A 24,639-nucleotide genomic window follows, 5' to 3' on the forward strand; every position below is an offset into this window, starting at 1 on the left:
ATGCTAATATGTGTAAACTCTTCACAACTGTGTTTTCCAGGTGTCATTGGGTAGGCTGATACCCCATTTCTTGGACCCAAGATCCATAGATAAGGTTGTACAATACATTGCAATATGAATGTTCAATAAACCCTAGGTTGACTGGTGAGCTAATGTGGCTCATTTCACAGTGGCGTCAAAGTCTTGCAATAAGACGCTGATACCCCATTTCATTGAACCAAAATCCATAGGTAAGGTTGTACAGTGAAATATGAGTATGCCCCAAAGCAATTAGGAAGTCGAATACAACCACAGTGCGATTGATAAGCATTATTTAATGCAAATATGGCATGATTCCACTATTTGTATCTGCTTGATGTGTGACCTTTATTTTAAAGGCAAACCAGAAATGTCATTATTGGGCTCATCTTTATTGTGGTTAGCATCACAATCAGTGTGGGCAGCTGCTGAAAATTACGTATCTCCAGATTACCTGGCATGCATCAAAAACTTGGGTCAGCTATTCTGAAGTGCTGAAGCGTGTGGCGCATAAAAATAAATTGTCCGCTGTTGCAACACTCATTACCAAGATCCAAACTGCCTTTGGAAGCAACGTCAGCACAATAACTGTTCGTCGGGAGCTTCATGAAATGGGTCTCCATGCCCAAGCAGCTGCACACGAGCCTAAGATCACCATGAGCAAAGCCACGCGTTGGCTGGAGTGGTGTAAAGCTCACCGCCATTGGACTCGAGAGCAGTGGAAACGCGTTCTCTGGAGGGATGAATCATGCTTCACCATCTGGCAGTCTGACAGACACATTTGGGTTTGGTGAATTCCAGGAGAATGCTACCTGCAAGAATGCATAATGCCAACTGTAATTTTTGGTGGAGGAGGAATAATGGTCTGGGGCTGTTTTTCATGGTTCGGGCTAGGCTCCTTAGTTCCGGTGAAGGGATATCTTAACGCTATAGCGTACAATAACATTCTAGATGATTTTGTGCTTGAATTGGAACATCGACTGCGAGCCAGGCCTAATCGCCCAACATCAGTACTCAACCTCATTAATGCTCTTGTGGCTGGATGGAAGAAAGTCCCCGTAGTAATGTTCCAATATCTAGTGGAAAGCCTTCCCAGAAGAGTGGAGGTTGTTTTAGCAGCAAAAGGGGGGACCAACTCCATACGAATGCTCATGATTTTTGGAATGAGATGTTCGACAAGCAGATGTCTATATACTTTTAGTCATGTAGTGTATTAGTCAATGCTTTTGAACTGAATATGTGAATTTTCATATATTAATGACACTAACAAAAGCCATGAATTGTTCAGCAACGTGCAGTAAATGCTAACACGGCTTTGGTGATAAAAGGTACATAATGCATCCATTGTCATCTCCTATCAGGCCACTGCATGCTGTGAGATTGGCCTGGATGGTGACACATCTTCAAGCTGTCTGACTGAAGACTGTGGCCTTCAGTGGTACCAGAAGCAAAGGGAGTAAAGCAACAGTCTCTCTCTGTCTCACAGCCATTCTGTCAGCATGCATTGTATGTAACCTAACCACTCAAATTCATACCAACAGCTACAGACACAAGCACTAATTTATATTAACTGTGTCTACTTGTCCAATTCTTCAATCTTGTCCACTCAAATTCATACCAACAGCTACAGACACAAGCACTAATTTATATTCACTTTGTCCACTTGTCCAATTCTTCAATCTTGTCTGGGATATATATTTTAGTTGACACACCTGTGAGATGTCTGATATACATGAATAAAAGTGTATTCACCTTAGACATGGACTTTGCATTTACTTTAGACCTTTAGAATCATAAGCTCCAGAAGTTGTTTAAATTACCACAGAAGTTGGTTATAGTTGTTTTGGTTAGTTGGTTAGTTGGTTATAGACTTTTACAGGAAGGAGAGAGTATGAGTTTTGGCGTGAGTGCAGTAAATCCAATCCAACCAGTGGCTCTGGATAATATGCCATGTCATCACACAGGCAGACTGCCACAGTGAATGAAGTTTACATGGTGCATCAAGTGTACTAATACACTTTTATTCATGTAGACATCTCACAGTTTACCACGCTTTTCTGGACAACTGGACATTCCTCTTACCCATCCGATCGACTTCTTCTTGCCTGCTGTCGTCTCTTGGTCTTCTTCTAGGTTCAAACCTATATGTCTGTGGTCCAGTGCCTTACTGTCAAAAGCAACCCACTGGTAACACAGCCACCTTGTGCAGCTCAGTGTCCCAAAACTGTTCACATGTTTCTACGTCAAGCAAGTAAAATGTTCCATTTTTTGTGTGTGTGTTTTTATGGTGCACGTCAACATATAATAGATGTTACCGTTCGAATCCCCATGACGACAAGGTGAAACATCTGTCGATGGGCTCTTGAGTAAGGCACTTAAACCAAATTATTGCAGGGTCGCTGACCCTGGCCTTGACCCCATTCTCTGAGGGTGTCTCGGGGGAGTTGGGATATGCAAAAAACATACTTCCAATTCATAGGACAAATATAAGCACCCACCAAATAATAATCATTGTTAAAGGCATGTATTCTTTACATTTATTGTCCAACAATAAATGTAAAAATGTGTTTAACCTCGAAGGAATCAGTGTTCCTAAACCGGGACAGTTGTTGCTCAATATGCAGTAATGTCACTAGAAAACATTGTAAACAACAGCCAACTTTCCGGGACATAGACTTGTCTTATATATGCAGAAATCTTACATTAGTGTTAATCTAACTGCAGTATCCAATTTACAGTAGCTGTTACAGAAAAAAATACCATTCTATTGTTTGCACAACAACAAAACACTTTTATCATGGCAACTGTTTTGATACATTCACCTCTGAAGGTAAATAGTGTACTTACATTCAGTAATCTTGCTCTGATTTGTCATCAAAGTGTTTCCTGTCAAATGATATCAAGAATATGCATATCCTTGCTTCAGGTCCTGAGCTACAGGCAGTTAGATTTGGGTCATTTTAGGCAATAATTGAAAAAAAGGGTCCGATTCTTAAAGTCCTTGATTGTTATAATATATAATGATCCAGCACTAATTTCATTTGCATTTTGGCATGTTTTCAGAAATATACAACAACATTTATGGAGCAAACATTATCCTAAGGTCTAGCAAAGAAAATACTTAAATACTTAAACTTACAATGAGTATACAAAACATCAAGAACACTCTACTCTTTCCGTGACATAGACTGACCAGGTGAATCCAGGTGAAACTATGATCCCTTATTGATGTTATATCCACTTCAATCAGTGTAGATGAAGGGGAGGAGAGAGGTTAAAGAATCATTTTTAAGCCTTGAGACAACTGAGACATGGATTGTGTATGTGTGTCATTCAGAGGGTAAATGGGCAAGACAAAAGATTGCAATGCCTTTGAATGGGGTATGGCAGTAGAGTATGGTAGTACAGGCACAACGGTTTGTGTCAAGAACTTCAACGCTGCTGCGTTTTTCACGCTCAACAGTTTAAAGGGAGATGTCACCCTTTTTCAACTTCATATTCATCATCACCAGCACCACCCTAACATCAAAATATGTGAAAATGGCGTAGACAATTAGTAGGCAATTAGTAGGCAATTAGTATCAAATCAAGTGTTAAATACAGATGTTAATTATGCAGTTATTATTGCGGGTGAAGCAAAATGCATGTGTTTCTCTCTCCAACAGTGCAGTAATATCTAACCATTCACAACAACACACACAACCTAAAAGTAAAAGAATGGAATTATGGAATATATAGGATGAGCAATGTCGGGGTGGCAAAGATTAAATGCAGTAGAATAGAATACAGTATATACACATATATACAAGCAAAAATAGGTAAACATTATTCAAGTGACTAGTGTTCCATTATTAAAGTGGCCAGTGATTTCAAGTCTATGTATATAAGGCAGCAGCCTTTAAGGGGCAGGGTTACATAACCGGGTGGAAGCCGCCTAGTGATGGATTTTCAACAGTCTTGAGATAGAAGCGGCCTAGTGATGGGTATTTAACAGTCTTGAGAGAGAAGCTGTTTTTCTGTCTCTCGGTCCCAGCTTTAATGCACCTGTACTGACATCGCCTTCTGGATAATAGCGGGGTGCACAGGCAGTGGCTCGGGTGGATGTTGTCCTTAATGATCTTTTTGGCCTTCCTGTGACATCGAGTGCTGTGGCTGTCCTAGAGGGCAGGTAGTTTGCCCCCGATGATGCATTGGGCAGACCACCCCACCCTCTGGCGAGCCCTGCGGTTGTGGGCTGTGCAGTTGCCGTACCAGGCGGTGATACAGCCCAACAGGATGCTCTCAATTGTGCATCTGTAAAAGTTTGTGAAGATTTTAGGTACCGCGGCAAGTTTCTTCAGCCTCCTGAGGTTGAAGAGGAGCTGTTGCACCTTCTTCACCACAATGTCTGTGTGGGTGGACCATTTCAGATCGTCAGTGATGTGTACACCGAGGAACTTGAAGATTCCCACCTACTCCACTGCAGTCCCGTCGATGTGGAGAGGGCGTGCTCCCTCTGCTTTTTCCTGAAGTACAAGATCAGCTCCTTTGTTTTGTCGACATTGATTGAGAGGTTATTTTCCTGTCCCCACACTCCCAGGGCCCTCACCTACTCTCTGTAGGCTGTCTCGTCATTGTTGGTAATTAGGCCTACTACCGTTGAGTCGTCTGCAAACTTGATTGATGATTGAGTTAGAGGCATGCGTAGCCACACAGTCATGGTTGAACAGGGCGTACAAGAGAGGGCTGAGCACACACCCTTGTGGGGCCCCTGTGTTGAGGATCAGAAAAGTGGAAGTGTTGTTTCCTAACTTCACCACCTGGGGACGGCCCGGTAGGAAGTCGAGGACCCAGTTGTACAGGGCGGGGTTCACACCCAGGGCCCCGAGCTTAATGATGAGCTTGGAGGGTACTATGGTGTTGAATGCTTAGCTATAGTCATTGAACAGCATTCTTATATAGGTATTCCTCTTGTCTAGAAGGGATAGGGCAGTGTGCAGTGCGATGGAGATTGCATCGTTTGTGGATCTATTGGTAAGCAAATTGAAGTGGGTCTAGGGCAGGGGTGGGCAACTCCAGTCCTCAAGGGCCTGATTGGTGTCACACTCTTTCTCCATCCCTAGCAAACACACCTGATTAATCAAATTGCAGTCTAAACTGAAGATCATGATTAGGTGATTATTGGAGTCAGGTGTGTTAGCTGGAGCTGGGGCAAAACTGTGACACCAATCAGGCCCTCAAGGACTGGAATGGCCCACCCCTGGTCTAGGGTGTCAGGTAAGGTAGAGGTAATATGATCCTTAACTAGCCTCTCAAAGCACTTCATGATGACAGAAGTGAGTGCTATGGGGCGATAGTCATTTTGTTTAGTTACCTTTGCTTTCTTGCGGTACAGGAACAATGCTGGACATCTTGACAGCAGACTGGGATAGGGAGAGATTGAATATGTCCGTAAACACTCAAGCCTGCTGGTCTGCACATGCTCTGAGGACGCAGCTGGGGATGCCGTCTGGGCCAGCAGCCTTGCAAGGATTAACACACTTAAATGACTTACTCACGTCGGCCACAAAGAAGGAGAGCCCACAGTCCTTGGTAGCGGGCCGTGTCGGCGGCACTGTCCTCAAACCGGGCGAAGAAAGTGTTTAGCTTGTCCGGAAGCAAGACGTTGGTGTCTGCAATGTGGCTGGTTTTCCCTTTCGAGTCCGTGATTGTCAATAGATCCTGCCACATATGTCTCGTATCTGAGCCGTTGAATTGCAACTCTACTTTGTCTCTATAGTGACATTTTGCCTGTTTGATTGCCTTACGGAGGGAATAACTACACTGTTTGTATTCTGCCATATTCCCAGTTACCTTTTCATGGTTAAATGATGTGGTTTGCGCTTACAGTTTTGTGTGAATGCTGCCATCTGTCCATGGTTTCTGGTTAGGGTAGGTTTTAATGGTAACTATGCATAAAACATCTCCTATACACTTCCTGATAAACTGTATCTATTTATTCGTCGGCGTTATTCTTAGAGGCTACCCGGAACATAACCCAGTCCGCGTGATCAAAAGAATCTTGAAGTGTGGATTCTGATTTGTCAGACCAGCGTTGAATAGTCCTTAGCATGGGTACTACCTGTTTGAGTTTCTGCCTATAGGGTGGGAGGAGGAAAATAGAGTTGTGATCAGATTTGCCAAAGGGATGGCAGGGGAGGGCCTTTTAGGCATTGCGAAAAGCTGTGGTCTAATGTTTTCTCAGAGCGAGTGCTACAGTCAATGTGTTGGTAGGACTTCGGTCGCGTTTTCCTCAAATTTGCGTTAAAATCCCCAACTACAATCAATTTTGCCTCAGGATATGTGGTTTCCAGTTTGCATAAAGTCCAGTGGCTATAACCAAAGATAATTCTCTTGGGAGGTATTTGATTGTGCGGTATTCCAGATTGGGTGAATAAAAGGACTTGAGTTTCAGTATGTTATCACACAATGTGTGGTTAATCATGAAACATACACCCCCGCCTTTCTTCTTCCTAGAGAGTTCATTATTGAGAACCCAGATGGCTTTATGGACAAAGATCCATAACTGAACCATGTTTCCGTGAAACAGAGCATGTTACAATCCCTGAAGGAAGTTCTCGCCCTGTGCTCATCTATCTTTTTACCCATAGACTGAACATTAGCGAGTAATATATTCGGAAGCGGTGGATGGTATGCGTGCCTCCTGAGTCGGACTAGAAGTCTACTTCGAATACCTCTTCTCCGCTGGTGATGTGTTCGATCAGCCTCTGGAATCAGTACAATTGCCCTGGGGGGTATGAAGAAGGTATTCAATTCGGGAAAGTCATATTCCCGGTCGTAATGCTGGTGAGTTACCAGCGCTCTGATATACAAAGGTTATTTCCGGCTGTATGTAATAACACAAAAAATGCCCTGGGCTAATAATGTAAGAAATAACACACACACAAAAAAAAAAAAAATACTGCAAAGTTGCTTAGGAGCTAGAAGCAGAGCTGCCCTATCTGTCGGCGCCATCTTTTAATTGTTTAAAATCACATGATGCACACCAATGACATCATTGGAAACATTTATCTTTCGCCATCTTTTTTTCCCACAAAACATAGAAATGCACCATTTTCACATTGATGGTGGGGTGGTGCTGGAGATCATAATGAAGTTTACAATTTTAGAAATGCCCCAATAAGTGTCACACCCTGATCTGTTTCACCTGTCTTTGTGCTTGTCTCCACCCCTCTCCAGGTGTCGCCCATCTTCCCCATTATCACCAATGTATTTCTACCTCTGGTCACTGTTTGTCTGTTGCCAGTTTGTCTTGTCAGGTCAGGTCCATTCTGCCTGTCCTGACCCCGAGCCTGCCTGCTGTTCTGTAACTTATTGTCACTGCCCTGGATTGCCTGCCTTTGACCTGTCTTTTGCCTGCCCCCTGTTTGGGTCAATAAACATCTGTGGCTATAGCTGTCTACATCTGGGTCTTATCCTGAGTTCTGATATTAAGAGGGAGAAATATTCCTACAAGTCACAAAAGATCAGATTTAATTTCTGCCTGTTTTTGCTCAGGACAAAGGGTCTTCCTACATGGAAATGAATAATATGGAAAATATTTTTGAAAAATACAATCCACCTAAATGTAAATTTTCAGTTCAAATAATGCAACAAAATCTATTATTTTCGACTATAAAATGTTTCAGTTTCCCTGCCGGACAAGGATTGTCCCGACTTTCAAGAATCTCTGAGGTACAATGGGTGTGTATGGTTATTCTCACTTTTAATAATGGCTAGAGAGTTTATATGAATTATACATCTAGGACAGTATGACTAGCATGGATGGATGGGTAGATAAAAAAGGTCTACCAGGGTTTAGAATTAACATTCTGTACATTGAACTCCTTTATGTTATCAAGTGATGTAAAGGAGCATGAGTGAAAGGTGCCATACTGTTCGGAACATTTGACTTATTTATGTAATAACATTTATTTTTGGTCTAATAGGTCTCCACTGCAGAGGTGTTTCATCAACCCTGAGATTATCTCCATGGTGATGCACATGTTCTCTTTCCAGTGCGATGTAAGGGTCAATGATGAACTTGATGGGGTCACCTGTCTCCAAGAACAATACCATAGCAACAAGTTCATGATGCAAATGAGATTATTTTATGCCTCATAGACCCTTCAACATCAACACATCCTTCAACAAATACATCAAATATACTGAACAAATATATAAATGCAACAATTTCATTAATTTGACTGATTTTTAAAGTTCATATGAGGGAATCAGTTAATCTGTGGATTTAACATGACTGGGAATATGGATATGTTGGTCACAGATACCTTAAAAAAATGGTCCTTTTTGGTATTTTTGTGCATTCATATTGTCATCGATAAAATGCTTATGTCTGCCTATACCATAACCCCACTGCCATCATAGGGCACTCTGTTCAGAACGTTGACATCAGCAAACCGCTCGCCCATACAACACCATACACGTGGTCTGCGGTTGTATGGACGGTTGGATGTACTGCCAAATTCTCTAAAACGCCGTTGGAGGCGGCTTATGGTAGAGAAATTAACATTAAATTCTCTGGTAACAGCTCTGGTGGACATTCCTGCAGTCATCATGCCAATTGAAAGCTCCCTCAAAACTTGAGAAATCTGTGCCATTGTGTTTTGTGGCAAAACTGCACATTTTAGTGTGGTCTTTTATTATCGCCAGCACAAGTGGCACCTGTGTAATGATCTTGCTGTTTAATCAGCTTCTTGATAGGCTCCACCTCTCAGGCGGATGGATTTTCTTGGCAAAGGAGAAATGCTCACTAAATTAGAGAGATAAGATTTTTGTGTTAATGGAAAATATCTGGGATCTTTTATTTCATCTCATGAAACACGGGACCAATACTTTACATCTTGCGTTTATATTTTTGTTCAGTATAAATCATCTACGGTTTCATCCTCTCAACTTCAATCATAATGTTAGCTACCCATGATCATCACTTTTTCCTTCTCTTCCTCTTTCCCCCACGAAGACAATATTTACATAATCAAATATCATTCCAGCTGTCATCCCTCCTTAGGGTACAAGAGTAATGTGGCATTGCCAGCTGTTTCCAGAAGAACAAACACACTGGAGTAGAGAGGTTATTGGCACACTGGTCACACACTGGCCACACACTGGCCACACACTGGCCACACAGTATGCTTGTGTGGCCGCCCAGAGCTTTACAAAGAACTATACTTCCACAATTGTTTATAAATTGAGGTTTCCAAAATTAAGGTGACTGGAATCTTTTCAGAAATAACCTGAGGGGAGTGTGACTTTCCTAAAATAGACAAATAAGAAAGGTCATTTTATTAGATTTTTTTTAATCACCAAGTTTGTGTCGCTTTCCACTGATTTTTTACCTACATTATAAACACTACCGTTCAAAAGTTTGGGGTCACTTAGAAAAGCACGTTTTTTTGTCCAATAAAATAAAATTGATTCGAAATACAGTGTAGACATGGTTAATGTTGTAAATTACTATTGTAGCTGGAAACGGCTGACTTTTAATGGAATATCTACATAGGCGCACAGAGGCCCATTATCAGCAACCATCACACCTGTGGTCCAATGGCACATTGTGTAAGCTAATCCAAGGTCATCATTTTAAAATACTAATTGATCATTAGATAACCCTTTTGCAAATATGTTAGCGCAGCTAAAAACTGTTGTCCTGATTAAAGAAGCAATAAAACGGAGCCTTCTTTAGTCTAGTTGAGTATCCGTAGCATCAGCATTTGTGGGTTCGATTTCAGGCTCGAAATGGCCAGAAACAAATAACTTTCTTCTGAAACTCATTAGTCTATTCTTGTTCTGAGAAATGAAGGCTATTCCATGCGAGAAATTGACAAGAAACTGAAGATGCACAACTGAACAAGAGGACAAGTACATTAGTGTCTAGCTTGAGAAACAGACGCCTCACAAGTCCTCAACTGGCAGCTTCATTAAATAGTACCAGCAAAACACCAGTCTCAACGTCAACAGTGAAGAGGCAACTCTGTGATGCTGGCCTTCTAGGCAGAGTTGCAAAGAAAAAGTCATATCACAGACTGGCCAATAAAAAGAAAAGATTAAGATGGGCAAAATAACACAGACGCTGGACAGAGGAACTCTGCCTAGAAGGCCAGCATCCCGGAGTCGCCTCTCCACTGTTGACGTTGAGACTGGTGTTTTGTGGGTACTATTTAATGAAGCTGCCAGTTGAGGAGTTGTGAGGCATCTACCATTCAAACTTTTGAATGGTAGTACACAAAGAGAGAGAGAGAGAGAGAGAGAGAGAGAGAGAGAGACACAGAGAGACACAGAGAGACACAGAGAGACACAGAGAGACACAGAGACAGAGAGAGAGCGAGTGGGAGATACAGAAACAGGTTGAAGTTTATTGTCATGACTCTTGCCCTGTAGGCAAAACTGAGCAATTTCCGCTAGATGGGCCAGCTGCAAGTCCAAAATCGTCTATATCATAAACATTTATGAATGCAAAAACTAGGGTCAGGCATTAGGGTTAGCAGTGTGGTTAAGGTTAAATACCCATACCAGTAGAAACACCAGTAGAAATTCCACTTTTTGACTGAGATCCAAACAGTTATTCTCTGTAGCCTACACTTAGGTTTCCACTAGATAAAACAGCCAATAAGTAACAATTGGACATGTTGTGGCTGTTAACTTGTGACGACGCTACACTTGGCCACCTTGCCATGGAGCAAATTAAAATGGGGGGGAAACTAATATTCTTGCACCTCCCCTTTTTTTTACCAGCAGATTATCATAATCCATTGGATAGTTTGTAAAGTTTCACTTATTTTTGAGCTAGTCTTCATAAAGAAAACACATTACCATTTTATAAATGGTCAAATTGTGTGATATGATTGTATTTTAGAATCCCGCTCCCCCGTCACCCTAAGATGAATGGTTTTGACCACTAACGTTTGAGGCTAATTCGTTTTGCATGGCCCTGTGCCCAAGGTGTCAGAGCAGTTTACCAATCACTGTACCTGTACACAGCCCATCTGTAAATAGCACACCCAACTACCTCATCCCCATATTGTTATTTAATTTAATTTTGCCCCCTAGTATCTCTACTTGCACATCATCATCTGCACATCTATCACTCCAGTGTTAATGCTAAATTGTCATTTTTCACCACTATGGCCTATTTATTGCCTTACCTCCCTAATCTTACTACATTTGCACACACTGTATACAGATTTTCCTATTGTGTTATTGACTGTACGTTTACTTATCCCATGTGTAACTCTGTATCGTTATTGTTGTCGCGTTGCTTTGCTTTATCTTGGCCAAGTCGCAGTTGTTAACGAGAAGTTGTTCTCAACATGCCTACCTGGTTAAATAAAGAGGAAATAAAACATTTGAAAAAATGTTTGCAGGGTTTGCACATTTTTGACAATTCCATTGATTCTAAAGAATCAGTGTAGCACTGGGTAATGGGCCGCGCAAAACAAACTTGCCCATTGCTTCAATACACACTCCAAACCATTCAATAGTTAGGCTATCCATATTACCAGAGCTTATATTCGTTCTATTTCTATGGCAGATTCCCTTTCTCAATTTAGATAATGCATTGATATACTGTATAGCTGCACAATTTAGATAATGCATTGATATATAGCTGCACAATTGAGATAATGCATTGGTATACTCTATAGCTGCGCAATTTAGATAATGCATTGATATATAGCTGCACAATTTAGATAATGCATTTATATATAGCTGCACAATTTAGATAATGCACTGATATATAGCTAGATAGCTTGCTGAAATGATAACAGAGAGAACGAAGAATATAGCTATTTGATCATGTCTGTGTGCGTTTCCAAATATGAATGACGTCTGGAATCCGAGACTGTTTCAATGGAATTACAAAATGGCAAGAGTCAGACAAATCTCAACCCTCAACATGTCAACAGCTCGTACGCCTATCTTAACTGAAATGGTGTTCACATAACTTTCATTAGCTTGCTAAGGTTAGCATGCTAGCTAGTTACACTGACAGCTGTCAGTCAGTGGCCTATATATTGTTATTTCTCTGCTAAATGTGAAAATCACCACAACGTTCCCACCCCCAATTCCTGAATATGTATTACCAGCCTGCGTCAGTCTTCGAGGTGAAACATAAACATGAAATTTCGTTGTAGGACAGGAATTACTCTAAATATATTGCAGCAACTTCCTCTAAGGTGGGCCTTTAAGGTGAGGGTTAGGTTAAAAAAAATCCGATTTTATGACTTTGTGACTGTGGCAGCTAATGACCACTATGCAGAGCATGCCTCCATGTCACGCCTTGACCTTAGAGAGCCTTTTTTATTTCTCTATTTGGTTAGGTCGGGGTGTGATTTGGGTGGGCATTCTAGTTTTTCTATTTCTTTGTGGGCCGGGTATGGTTCCCGATCAGAGGCAGCTGTCTATCGTTGTCTCTGATTGGGGATCATACTTAGACAGCCTTTTTTCCAACTTTAGTTTGTGGGATCTTGTTTTCGTGTAGTGCCTGCGAGCAATGCAGTCGTCACGTTTCGCTTGGCTGTTTAATGTTTTTGTTGGCGAGTGTCATTTTAATAAACACTTGGAACTCTATGCACGCTGTGCCTTGGTCCTCTCATTTCAACGAGCGTGACACTCCGGTGCATGAGTCAGGACAAGAAATGCCCCAACCTGCAATACAGAAAGAAAGAGAGCGATGGTTGTGGAACGAAGACAGATCAGAAAGAGCTATAAGAGATATAAGTGGAACAGACTGTTGACGAAGCAGCAGAAGGCCTGTCACTCCTGTAGAGAAGAGAGGCGCACGTCCTTATTGCCAGACTGCTCATGCATTATTTAACCACACACCGCCACCAGTCACGGCAACATTTTTACAATACCATAGAGCCCAGTGCTTGGAGCTCACTGAAGTACACTGTGCCACACACAAATAGAGCACAAAGGAAACTGACATGAAGAGAAAGTGATGGCGCAGGATGTGAACAAACGGACCCACGTTGTACCCGCCTAGCTGGCCTTTTTAAGTTAATATAGCCGTTCATTTGTGAACATGGTAATGTCATGTAAGTGACGTTGGTTTGGATGCTGAATGTAATGACTGTAGTGTAACACACAATTGATGCCTCTGTACACACTCTTCTCTCTTGCGTGGCAGGAACAAAGGAACCATGTCTGTCATGTGTAGAATGAAAACAACAAGGAACTAAGACTATGACCGTTGCAATGGCGCACTGTTTCAAACTCAATAACATACACAAATGCATCCACACTGATAAGCTGAGATAAGTGTTGTGCTGTACCTGCGAAAGCCACCTGTCAGAGCCAGTATAGAATCGGGTGCGATCCAATGGGCAGTCTCTTCAATGATGCTTCTAAGAGCTTTGGCCTCGGCTTTACTGACAGCCTTGGAGATGTCCCTGTAATACAGGAAACCTGAGGGGAAAATATAAAAAGCACTATGAGCTGTCTATCTGAAGTGGACAATAGTTACAGTAGCATTAGCATTGTGGACTTTAATATAGGGTTGCAAAGGCAGGTAATATTCACAGTAACTTTCAAAATGTACCAGTAATTTACCTGTCATTTTTCATATGAAAACTAGAATCACAAATCTTTAAAACATTTTCCTAAGTATAACCCATAAACTTTGTGAATATTGTAGCTTTTTTTGTTTCAAATATTTTTATTAAACACACACAATAATGGTGTATAGGTATACATGACAGGTATACAATTCTTATCTAAACATAAAAGAGCATACAGGAACAACAAGACCCAGAGTTCTGGGTGCAGAACAAATAATACAAAACACGACATACAAAACAAGGACACGTAGAAAGAAAGAGGGAAGATGTCCCCCCCCCCCCTCCCAACTGCTCGGGTGGTAGGGCCAGCACACGCTGCCCAAAGGTAAATTAAAATATTACAATTGAGAGTGCGTTAATAAGTACAAATTCACAGCGCCGACTCGTCCAAGTAGGAGAGGAAAGGCTGCCAGATTTGATCAAAAGTTGATCATTTATTGTTCAGAATATATCTAATTCTTTCTAAGTGTACAGTGTTTGCCAATTCACTGAGCCATAATTTGGTAGAGGGCGCTTCCCTCCTTTTCCAAAACAACAAGATTAGTTTTTTTGCCGAGATGAGACCATACGAGATTAGTTGTTTTTGGGGGTTGGTTAATCCGCTTAGGGACTCAGATACTCCCAGGATTATCAGAAGCGGGTCTGGATCTATTGAAGTCTCCAAAACTTCAGAGAGGATCCTAAAAATTCCACACCAATAACCATGCAAGCTAGAGCATAGGGCAAAGCAGTGGAGTAGTGTACCCTGCGTAGCCTGACATTTATCACATGTAGGGGATGTGTCAGGAAATATCCTATGCAGTTTAGTTTTGGAATAGTGTAATCTGTGTAATACCTTGAATTGTATGAGACGATGTCTGGAATTAATGGAGCAAATATTGTAGCTTTTTAAGATGAAGATTACGGCATGGAATATATTGTATATGTTTAAAACGTTCTGTTTAAAACTGATTATGCTGCATGGCACAATAATGTGCAAATAATATGTGTCATGCATGCGGATGCATTTAACAATATACACTGAAGTGCTAAAGCTCTCTGAGCCCTAAAAAGAGTGGGAATATCAGCTAATTGATGTTCAAGGAGTATACGCTAAAAAAAAATGTTGCTGTGATGGTTGTGAAGAACCATCCTGTTCTTTCCCTCTCCACCATGTTTTCCTTTATGACATGAAATGCTACACTGTTAAAAGGTTCCTGTAGTTGTACAGTACACTACAGTCTACCGGTTGCAGTGAAAGTACAGTAAACAACAACAAGTTACTGAATTTAGTGTATTTGTGCCAAGCGTCAGTGGAAGTGCAGTTTAAGTGGTTGATGATTATGTTGTCAAAGGTTGAGCATGTCTTTTAACACTGTCAGTTCTGCTGTAATTGTAAGAGAATGTGATAAAGAGCCCGACTGTCCTTTTACTGCAGTGGGCTAAATCAGGGTCACACAGAGTGTTTCCTGGTCAAACATATGGTTTTGAGCTTAAAAAAAGAAGACACCTGTATCATCCCAGAGTTGAAAAGTATTACATTTTGAGTTTGCGTCCCAATATTACACTTTAAATACTTCACAGAAAACTGAAATATAACAAAACAGTTTGACATGGAAACACCAGATTTTTGACAGGTTTTAAAAAAATCATGTTTACCAAGAAATGTTTAAAAATATGAATGACATTCCACCCATGAGGCCACAAGGTCATTTGACAGCAGGAAAGTACTATTCTTTCTGGTTTGACAACAAAATGACCATCCTGCCACACCATCAGGTAAGTAAGGGTGCCACAAATCAGCCACAGAAAGTTACTGTGAATTTTAGAATAACTACAGTACCTACAGAAAGTGTTAATTTTTGATTTATTCCACATTTTGTTGTGTTACAGCCTGAATTCAAAATTGCTTAAATGCATGTTTTTCCTCACAATGATAAAATGTATTTATATATTTTTTACAAATGTATTGAATATCAAATACATAAGTAGTCACACCCCTGAGTCAATACATGTTAGAATCACCTTTGGCAGCAATTACAGCTGTGAGTCTTTCTGGGTAAGTCTCTAAGCTTTGAACACCTGGATTGTACAATATTTGCACATGATTCTTTTTTAAATTCTTCAAGCTCTGTCACGTTAGCTGCTGATCATTACTAGAGAGCCATTTTCAAGTATTGCCATCGATTTTCAAACCAATTTAAGTCAAAACTGTAACTAGACCACTCAGGAACAATCCATGTCGTCCTGGTGAGCAAGACCAGGGTATATTTGGCCTTGTGTTTTAGGTTATTGTCCTGATGAAATGTATGTTTGTCTCCCAGTGTCTGTTGGAAAGTTTTCCTCTATGATTTTGCCTGTGCTTAGCTTTCTTCAGTTTCTTTTTATAACCAAAAACTCCCTAGTCCTTGCCGATGACAAGCATACCCATAACATGATGCAGCCACCACCGTGTTGGATTTGCCCCAAACAGTACACTTTGTATTAAGGACATAAAGTTTAAAGTTTTACTTTAGTGCCTTATTGTAACAGGATACATGTTTTGGAATACTGTATTTTATTCTGTACATAATTCCTTCTCCTAACTCTGTCATTTTGGTTAGTATTGTGGAGTAACTACAATGTTGTTGAATCCTACTCCTAAGTGTTGTCCTATCACAGCCAATAAAATATGTAACTGTTTTAAAGTCACCAACGACCTCATCCCTGAGCACTGTCCTTCCTCTCTGGCAACTGAGTTAGGAGGGACGTCTGTATCTTTGTAGTGACTGGGTGTATTGATATACCATCCAAAGTGTAATTAATAACTTCACCATACTCAACGGGATATTCAATGTCTGCTTTTTTATTCTTACCCATCTGCCAATAGGTGCTCTTCTTTGCAAGACATTGGAAAACCTCCCTGGTCTTTGTGGTTAAATCTGTGTTGGAAATTCACTAGTCGACTGAGGAACCTTACAGATAATTGTATGTGGGGGGTACAGCAATGAGGTAGTCACACAAAAATCATGTTAAACAATATTATTGCACATAAAGTGAGTTCATGCAACTTTTATGTGACTTTTTAAGCACATTTTTACACCTGAATTTATTTAAGCTTGCCATAACAAAGGGATTGAAAACTTATTGACTCAAGACATTTCAACTTTTCATTTATTATTAATTTGAAAATACTTCTAAAAACATAATTCCACTTTGACATTATGGGTTATTGTGTGTAGGCCAGTGATCTCAATTTAATCAATTTTAAATTCAGACTGTAACTCAACAAAATGTGGAAGAAGTCAACATTGCAAAAATCTGACGCAGACTCTGTCTCGACCTTTACGTCTTTACTGAAAACTCATCTCTCCAGTAGGTCCTATGATTGACTGTAGTCTGGCCCAACGGTGTGAAGGTGAACGGCAAGCCTCTGGGGTGACGAACCACCCTTGCTGTCTCTGGCTGGCCGGCTCCCTTTTCTCCACTGGGATTCTCTGCCTCTGACCCTATTACTGGGGAGTCACTGGCTTACTAGTGCTCTTCCATGCCGTCTCTAGGAGGGGTGCGTCACGTCGTGCCAGGCTTTTTCCGTTATACTTCACTTGAGTGGGTTGAGTCACTTACGTGATCTTCCTGTCTGGTTTTGCGTCCCCTCCAGCTTGTGCCTTGGAGGAGATCTTCGTGGGCTGTTCTCAACCTTGGCTCAGAGTAGTACTGTAAGTTGGTGGTCTGTTGATTTCCCTTTAGTGGTGTGGGGGCTGTGCTTTGGCAATAGTATTAATACTGTGCTTTGGCTATGCTGCAATAGTCTATATACCCGGGGGCTAGGATTAGTCTGTTCTATCTGGTGAAATTCTCCTGTTTTATCTGGTGTTCTGTGTGAACTTAAGTATGCTCCCTCTAATTCTCTTTCATCTCTCTCTCGCTCTCGCTGTCTCTCCCCACCCTGAGAACCTGAGCCCTAGGACCATGCCTCAGAACTACCTGGCCTGATGACTCCTTGCTGTCCCCGTCCCCAGTCCACCTGGTCGTGCTGCTGATCCAGTTTCTGCTGTTTTGCCGGCGACTATGGAACCCTGACTTGTTCATCGGACGTGCTACCTTGTCCCGTACCTGCTGTTTTTGACCCTCTCTCTCTCCCTCTCTCTCTCCCTTTCCCTCTCTCTCCCTCTCTCTCCCTCCATACAGCACCTGCTTTCTCGACCTTTGAATGCTCGGCTATGAAAAGCCAACTGATATTTGCTCCTGAGGTGCTGACCTTTTGTACATTTTACAACCACTATGAGTATTATTTAACCCTGCTGGTCATCTATGAACAGTTGAACATCTTGAAGAATGCCTCTGGCCTTAATGGCCATGTACTCTTATAATCTCCACCCAGCACAGCCAGAAGAGGATTGGCCACCCCTCAGGGCCTGGTTCCTCTCTAGGTTTCTTCCTTGGTTCCTACCTTTAATAGGGAGTTTTTCCTAGCCACCATGCTTCTACATCTGTATTGCTTGCTGTTTGAGGTTTTAGGCTGGGATTATGTATAAGCACTTTGTGACATCTGCTGATGCAAAAAGGGCTTATAAATAAATACAATTGATTGATGATTTGTTGAATACTTTCTGAAGGTAGTGTACTTGCAGCAAACTCACAGTACATTATTTAAAAATAAACACAAACTTCCTTGTGACCAACTGCCATTAAGTTAATCGCAAAATGCACAGTAACCTCAACCTCTTATTAAGTACCGTACCCTTTTTTTTATCAGCCTAAACTGATACCCAAATCTAACTGCCTGTAGCTCAGGATCTGAAGCAAAGATATGTATGTTCTTGATACCATTTGAAAGGAAACACTTTGAAGTTTGTGGAAGGGGTTCAAACTACCAGTTCCTACATTTTAATATAAAAATGGGATTTTATCAAACAAAACTATGCTACATGTTATCTCTGGGACCCTCAGGATGACAAATCAAAGAAAGATTACTGAATGTAAGTACATTATTTACCTTCCGCGGTGAATGTATCAAACCAGTTGCCTTGATAAAAGTGTTTTGTTGTTGTGCACTCTCCTCAAACAATAGCATGGTATTGTTTCATTGTAATAGCTACTGAAAATTGGACACTGTAGTTAATTTAAGCTTTCTACCCATATAAGACATGTCTATGTCCCAGACAGTTGGCTGTTTTTTACGTCATTCTAGTCAAATAGCGCACGTTAGCAACAACTGTCCTGGTTTCAGGGACACCGATCCTGTCGAGGTTCAGTGCAGCTCTTGATTTTTACAAGCTATTACAAAGATTGCAGAACTGGGAGTAGAGAAATTAGTTGCTCAAACTTTATCAATATAATGATAATTCCACTTAAACTGGTACAACGCTTCCACTAATGGTTGGCACAAATACAACATATTTTAGACCATGCCTGTAAATATGCTAATGAGTGCAGTAATGATTGTGTCTTATATTGAATATATTGGGTAGAAAAATTTTCCAATATATTAGATTTTGCACACATTTACCCATAAAGATACCGACCCGTACCATGTGAGTACCTAACAGTGTGTGCCATAAGCTCATCTGAAGTATCCTATAAGTATAACTGTAGAGACTGTTATTGGTTCTACCTGGAACCAGAGGGTTCTTCATGAGATAGTTCTAAATGGAACCCCATTGGGACAAATTACAGAAACTCTATTGGTTCGGGGGTGTACAGGAAATTCAGGTCAATAGCAACTGAGAGGTTGTGAGTTCAAATCCCAAGTGAGGATTACTTCCGGGTTATCAGAATACAGAAGGATACTGTCCCTTACAGCAAAAATACCTTAATCAAACTCTGAAAATACAGTTGCTTTTTGAATATTTACCATATTTTCACTGCAACAGGTAGCCGGAAAATGTTCAACAGTGTAATAAAGAACCCTCTGGTTCTAACAATGTAATGAAGAACCATACAAATAGTTATGCAAAGGGTTATTTAAAAAAAAAAAATTAAAAGCTTCTCCACAGCCCAAAAAAGGGTTACCCTACAGCCACAAAATGAAGAACCCTTTCTTTGTACTAACTACCCTCTCTTCTGAGAGTATACAGGTATAACTCACAATTCATGTGACACTAAGGAATATGCTATTTTATCTCGCCTGACCTGCCCTACTATACTCGCCTCTCGATCTTTCTCCTCCACTCTCCCAAGTTGGCAGTCATGGGTATTTCATATAAGAACTTTGAAGTATTGCTAAGAAAAAGCTGCTCTTTCACATAAACTACTCTAAAGCGACAGAGAATGCTAAACCTCTCTTAACCCTAAAATGGACTATGACCTAATGGAAGCTCAAAAACTATCGCTTTCAATTCATGTAATACAAAATGCTATTTTCTCTCCCCTGATTTACACTGCCCTCTCATCTCTATGTTTCAAATTTTATTAGTCGTATGTACAGGATACACACGGGACACACCGTCCAACAAAAATGCTTACTTCCAACAGTCTTGCCTTGGGTACTGCAGCTGAATTGACGCCCGGCCCAGAAAGATAATTTCCATAAATGGCCACAGAGTCAGATTAGAAATAAAGTCAGATTAGAAAATTCCTAATAAGACACTTTAGTCATCACCTTTGTGCACAAAACATTTATTGAATTCAAATAATTGTCGCTGAGGCCAATTTGGTTTTCCATCACTCACAGCCAAAGATATTAACATTTTCTATTCATCCCATGCCTGCCATGTTTTTGGGTGACGTGATGACGTCTTTGCAGCTCACACTGCTTGCTGTGCGCAGAGTGCTAGTGTGCATGTGATGTTGGACCCGGATATAGACAGTCCATGTATCGGCGTATGCGAACGTGAGTAGACTACCTAGAAAACATCTTGGAATCAGTCTCCAGTTCTTTATACCTCAACAATAAAAACAAATGAAAGATAAGAATACGAACATAAACTAAATGTCTCAGTAGAATAGAATAAACATTTTAGCATACAGTAAGTATAATAAAGGAACGCACAATTTATAGTCCAATATTTACACTGGTTTTTGGTGTAAATTGTGCAGTATTTAGTAATAATAATAAGAGTCTGGTAGCAGCTGCTGTGATGTGTGTGTAACATGATTGTTTATATACAGTGTGTGTGTGTGTGTGTGTGTGTGTGTGTGTGTGTGTGTGTGTGTGTGTGTGTGTGTGTGTGTGTGTGTGTGTGTGTGTGTGTGTGTGCAGAGAGTCAGTGCAGGTGGTCAGCTAATTTACCATGTACAGAATAGACTTTGATCATATGACTCCAGTGCTAGCCTCTCTACACTGGCTTCCTGTTAAGGTTAGGGCTGATTTTAAGGTTGTACTGCTAACCTACAAAGCATTACATGGGCTTGCTCCGACCTATCTTTCTGATTTGGTCCTGTCGTACATACCTACACGTAAGCTACGGTCACAAGACGCAGGCTTCCTTTACTGTCCCTAGAATTTCTAAGCAAACAGCTGGAGGAAGGGCTTTCTCCTATAGAGCTCAATTTTTATGGAATGGTCTGCCTATCCATGTGAGACACACAGACTCAGTCTCAACCTTTAAGTCTTTATTGAAGACTCATCTCTTCAGTAGATCCTATGATTGAGTGTAGTCTGGCCCAGGGGTGTGAAGGTGAACGGAAAGGCACTGGAGCTGCCAACCGCCCTTGCTTTCTCTGCCTGGCCAACTACCCTCTCTCCACTGGGATTCTCTGCATCTAGCCCTATTACGGGGGCTGAGTCACTGGCTTACTGGTGCTCTTCCATGCGTCAATAGTTTATGTGTCGGGGGGCTAGGGTCAGTCTGTTATATCTGTAGTATTTCTCCTGTCTCCTCTGGTGTCCTGTTTGAATTTAAGTATGCTCCCTCTAATTCTCTCTCTCTTTTCTCTTTGTCTCTCTCTCGGAGGACCTGAGCTCTAGGACCAGGCCTCAGGACTATCTGGCCTGATAGCTCCTTGCTGTTCCCAGTCCACCAGGTCATGCTGCTACTCCAGTTTCAACTGTTCTTCCTGCGGCTACAGAACCGTGCTTCCACATCTGCATTGTTTGCTGTTTGGGGTTTTAGGCTGAGTTTCTGTACAGCACTTTGTGACATCGGCTAAATTTGATTGAGTGATTGTATAACATTTGTTGTGTTTTTTGGGGGGTTAGCTAGCATGCTAGCTAGCTAGCTAGCTAGTTTTCTAGCCTTGATCAGCTAGCTAGCTACCTAAAGCTGGCAAATATTATATGGTCGCTACCCTCTAGATAACTAGCTAGCTAAAGTTAGCTTGGCTCAATGGTCTTATCTTCCCTGAATCTTGTTCTCAGGGTATCTGTACCTCAAGGGTATTACAGTACGTGAAACACACCCAGCATGTTAACTTTAGCTAGCTAGCTAGTTGTGTCAACACAAGTTATATTATTGTTAGCCCAATAATGGACTAAACGTGCGTAACGTTACTCCTTATAGTCCAAGGTCCTTACATGTTCTGTTAAAAGGCGATTTGGCTCTGGAAGTCAAACCACCAAATACTCCATCTAAACGTGAATCGTTTCCCAATTGCGGTACGGTTCTAGGAACATACATCCCGCCATTTTAGTATCACATCAAAAAATTTCACAAATGCAAAACACACACTTACACTGTTTTAACCGGTTTCAACACAGTTGTAGTTGACAATATTTTTCAGTGACACCACGTTTGTGGAGTCCTTCTTCCATTTACACACAGGTGTTAGGAGACACAGATAGCTAATTAGCACAGGTAGACCAAAACTGTCTTACTGTTTTCCGTGAAAACACGCATTGTAAAATTGAGTTATGGGCATCTGGGCATCTGGGCATCTGTGAAAGATATGGTCCTTCCAAAACCGTACCGCAAGTGATGCATGTTAATGTTCACACCGAGCCTCTGGGCTCTTAACAAAACTCCCCCATACAGAAGACGCCTTCATCAAATTACTCTTATGTGTAATGTAATGGAACTGAAAGTCATGATCAAGGGCTATATTATTGCTAGCTGGATAACACAACAACTAGTTAGGTAGTTACCTTTACGCCTTAACTATAGAACTCATGATGATGATAACTAGGGGTAATGTAGAGTGTCTACGCTAAATTGTCATACACTCTTCTTCTTTACCACAGATTCCCACAAGGTCTCAGACTCCAGGATGGGAAATGCTGACAAGAAATTAACAGATGAAGACAGAGTCAGAGACAGAGTTCTCGACGTCCATTGTTACTTGTAATGTTAAAAAGGGAAGAAAAAGACAATCCCATTTTTCTAAATTAGCTAGCTATCTAGACTACTCACAATACTTTAGGCTACAGATTTGAGTCACCACTAGAATAGTTATTTTCATGTTACTGAGTAGGCCTATATCTTTGTTTAATCTAATTAATCAAATTATTAATCTAATGATAAAAACCCTCGTTATTTTGTAAGAAATGTAAGGTATTTCTTTACATGTTGCAATAAAGCTGACTAAAATAGAAGCTTATTTTTTTGTTTGTGGGTATTTTCACTTGTTAATGAGTAATACGTAATTATATACAACTTGCTCATTGGTATCTATAAAGTTACACATCACTTTAAATAGCTAAAGGCTGTGTAACAACTGGTGACAACCTTTGTACTTATGCAGATATTACAGATACAGTGGGGCAAAAAAGTATTTAGTCAGCCACCAATTGTGCAAGTTCTCCCACTTAAAAAGAAGAGAGAGGCCTGTAATTTTCATCATAGGTACACTTCAACTATGACAGACAAAATGAGGGGATAAAATATAGAAAATCACATTGTAGGATTTTTAATGAATTTATTTGCAAATTATGGTGGAAAATAAGTATTTGGTCAATAACAAAAGTTTATCTCAATACTTTGTTATATACCCTTTGTTGGCAATGACAGAGGTCAAACGTTTTCTGTAAGTCTTCATAAGGTTTTCATACACTGTTGCTGGTATTTTGGCCCATTCCTCCATGGAGATCTCCTCTAGAGCAGTGATGTTTTGGGGCTGTTGCTGGCCAACACGGACTTTCAACTCCCTCCAAAGATTTTCTATGGGGTTGAGATCTGGAGACTAGCTAGGCCACTCCAGGACCTTGAAATGCTTCTTACGAAGCCACTCCTTCGTTGCCCGGGCGGTGTGTTTGGGATCATTGACATGCTGAAAGACACAGCCACGTTTCATCTTCAATGCCCTTGCTGATGGAAGGAGGTTTTCCCTCAAAATCTCACGATACATGGCCCCATTCATTCTTTCCTTTACACGGAATAGTCGTCCTGGTCCCTTACAGGCCTCTCATCTTTTTAAGTGGGAGAACTAGTGGTTAGACCTTGGATGGAGGTAACCCTGTGATAAAGTATACGGACAGGTGGGACCAGGGCCAGCTGGGGATGGGCAGAGGTTGGAGCAACCCAGCAAGCAGGTTGATGTCGTGAGGACTTGCTTCGGGCACAGGTGGAACAGGCCGCAACAAAGGATCTCACATCCTCAATCATGTTGGGCCACCAGAATTTTTGCCAGAATTAACCTCTGGATGCCCAGTTAATTTTGAGAAGCATCCCATTGTAGCACTCAAGAACAGGCTGATGGACAGTCTGTTAGTGGGACCCCCGCCGGGGTTAGATTCTCGGGTCTGGGCTTTCCCACCATGGTCTCAATACTCCATATCACAGGGGCCACTATGCGGGAGCTGGAGATGATGGGCTCGGAGTCTCTCTCCTCGTTAAAGACATTGTGTTGGCGGGACAGGTCATCTGCTTTCTGATCCCGGGGGATAGGCTACTGTGAAATTGAACCTGTTAAAAATCATAGACTGGTTCAAACTCTTGGCTTCTTGAATGGTGACCAAGTTCTTATGATCCTTCCAGATCACGAAAGGATGAGGTGCCCCCTCCAACCAGTGTCTCCACCCCTCAAGGGCCCACTTAACTGTCAAGAGCTCCCGGTTGCCTACATTGTAGTTGCGTTCTGCTGGCAAGAACCGCTTGGAGAGAAAGGCGCATGGGTGCAGTTTCTTGTCATCCTCGTTCCGCTGTGAAAGGAGGCATCCACCGCTACCACAAAGGGACGAGCAGGGTCA

At 41.3% G+C, this 24,639-nt stretch overlaps 1 protein-coding gene across 2 annotated transcripts in view; it reads right to left on the bottom strand.

The window, feature by feature from the left end:
- Positions 1-24,639, bottom strand: part of dntt (deoxynucleotidyltransferase, terminal) — a 158,367-nt gene that overhangs the window by 60,090 nt on the left and 73,638 nt on the right. For both annotated transcript variants that reach the window (XM_029669767.2, XM_029669766.2), the window contains exon 7: positions 13,332-13,464. In XM_029669767.2, coding sequence (XP_029525627.1) covers positions 13,332-13,464 — 133 coding nt within the window. The remainder of the gene's footprint in view (positions 1-13,331; positions 13,465-24,639) is intronic.

The sequence above is a fragment of the Oncorhynchus nerka genome, linkage group LG10, assembly GCF_034236695.1.
Source record: "Oncorhynchus nerka isolate Pitt River linkage group LG10, Oner_Uvic_2.0, whole genome shotgun sequence".
Classification (NCBI taxonomy): domain Eukaryota; kingdom Metazoa; phylum Chordata; class Actinopteri; order Salmoniformes; family Salmonidae; genus Oncorhynchus; species Oncorhynchus nerka.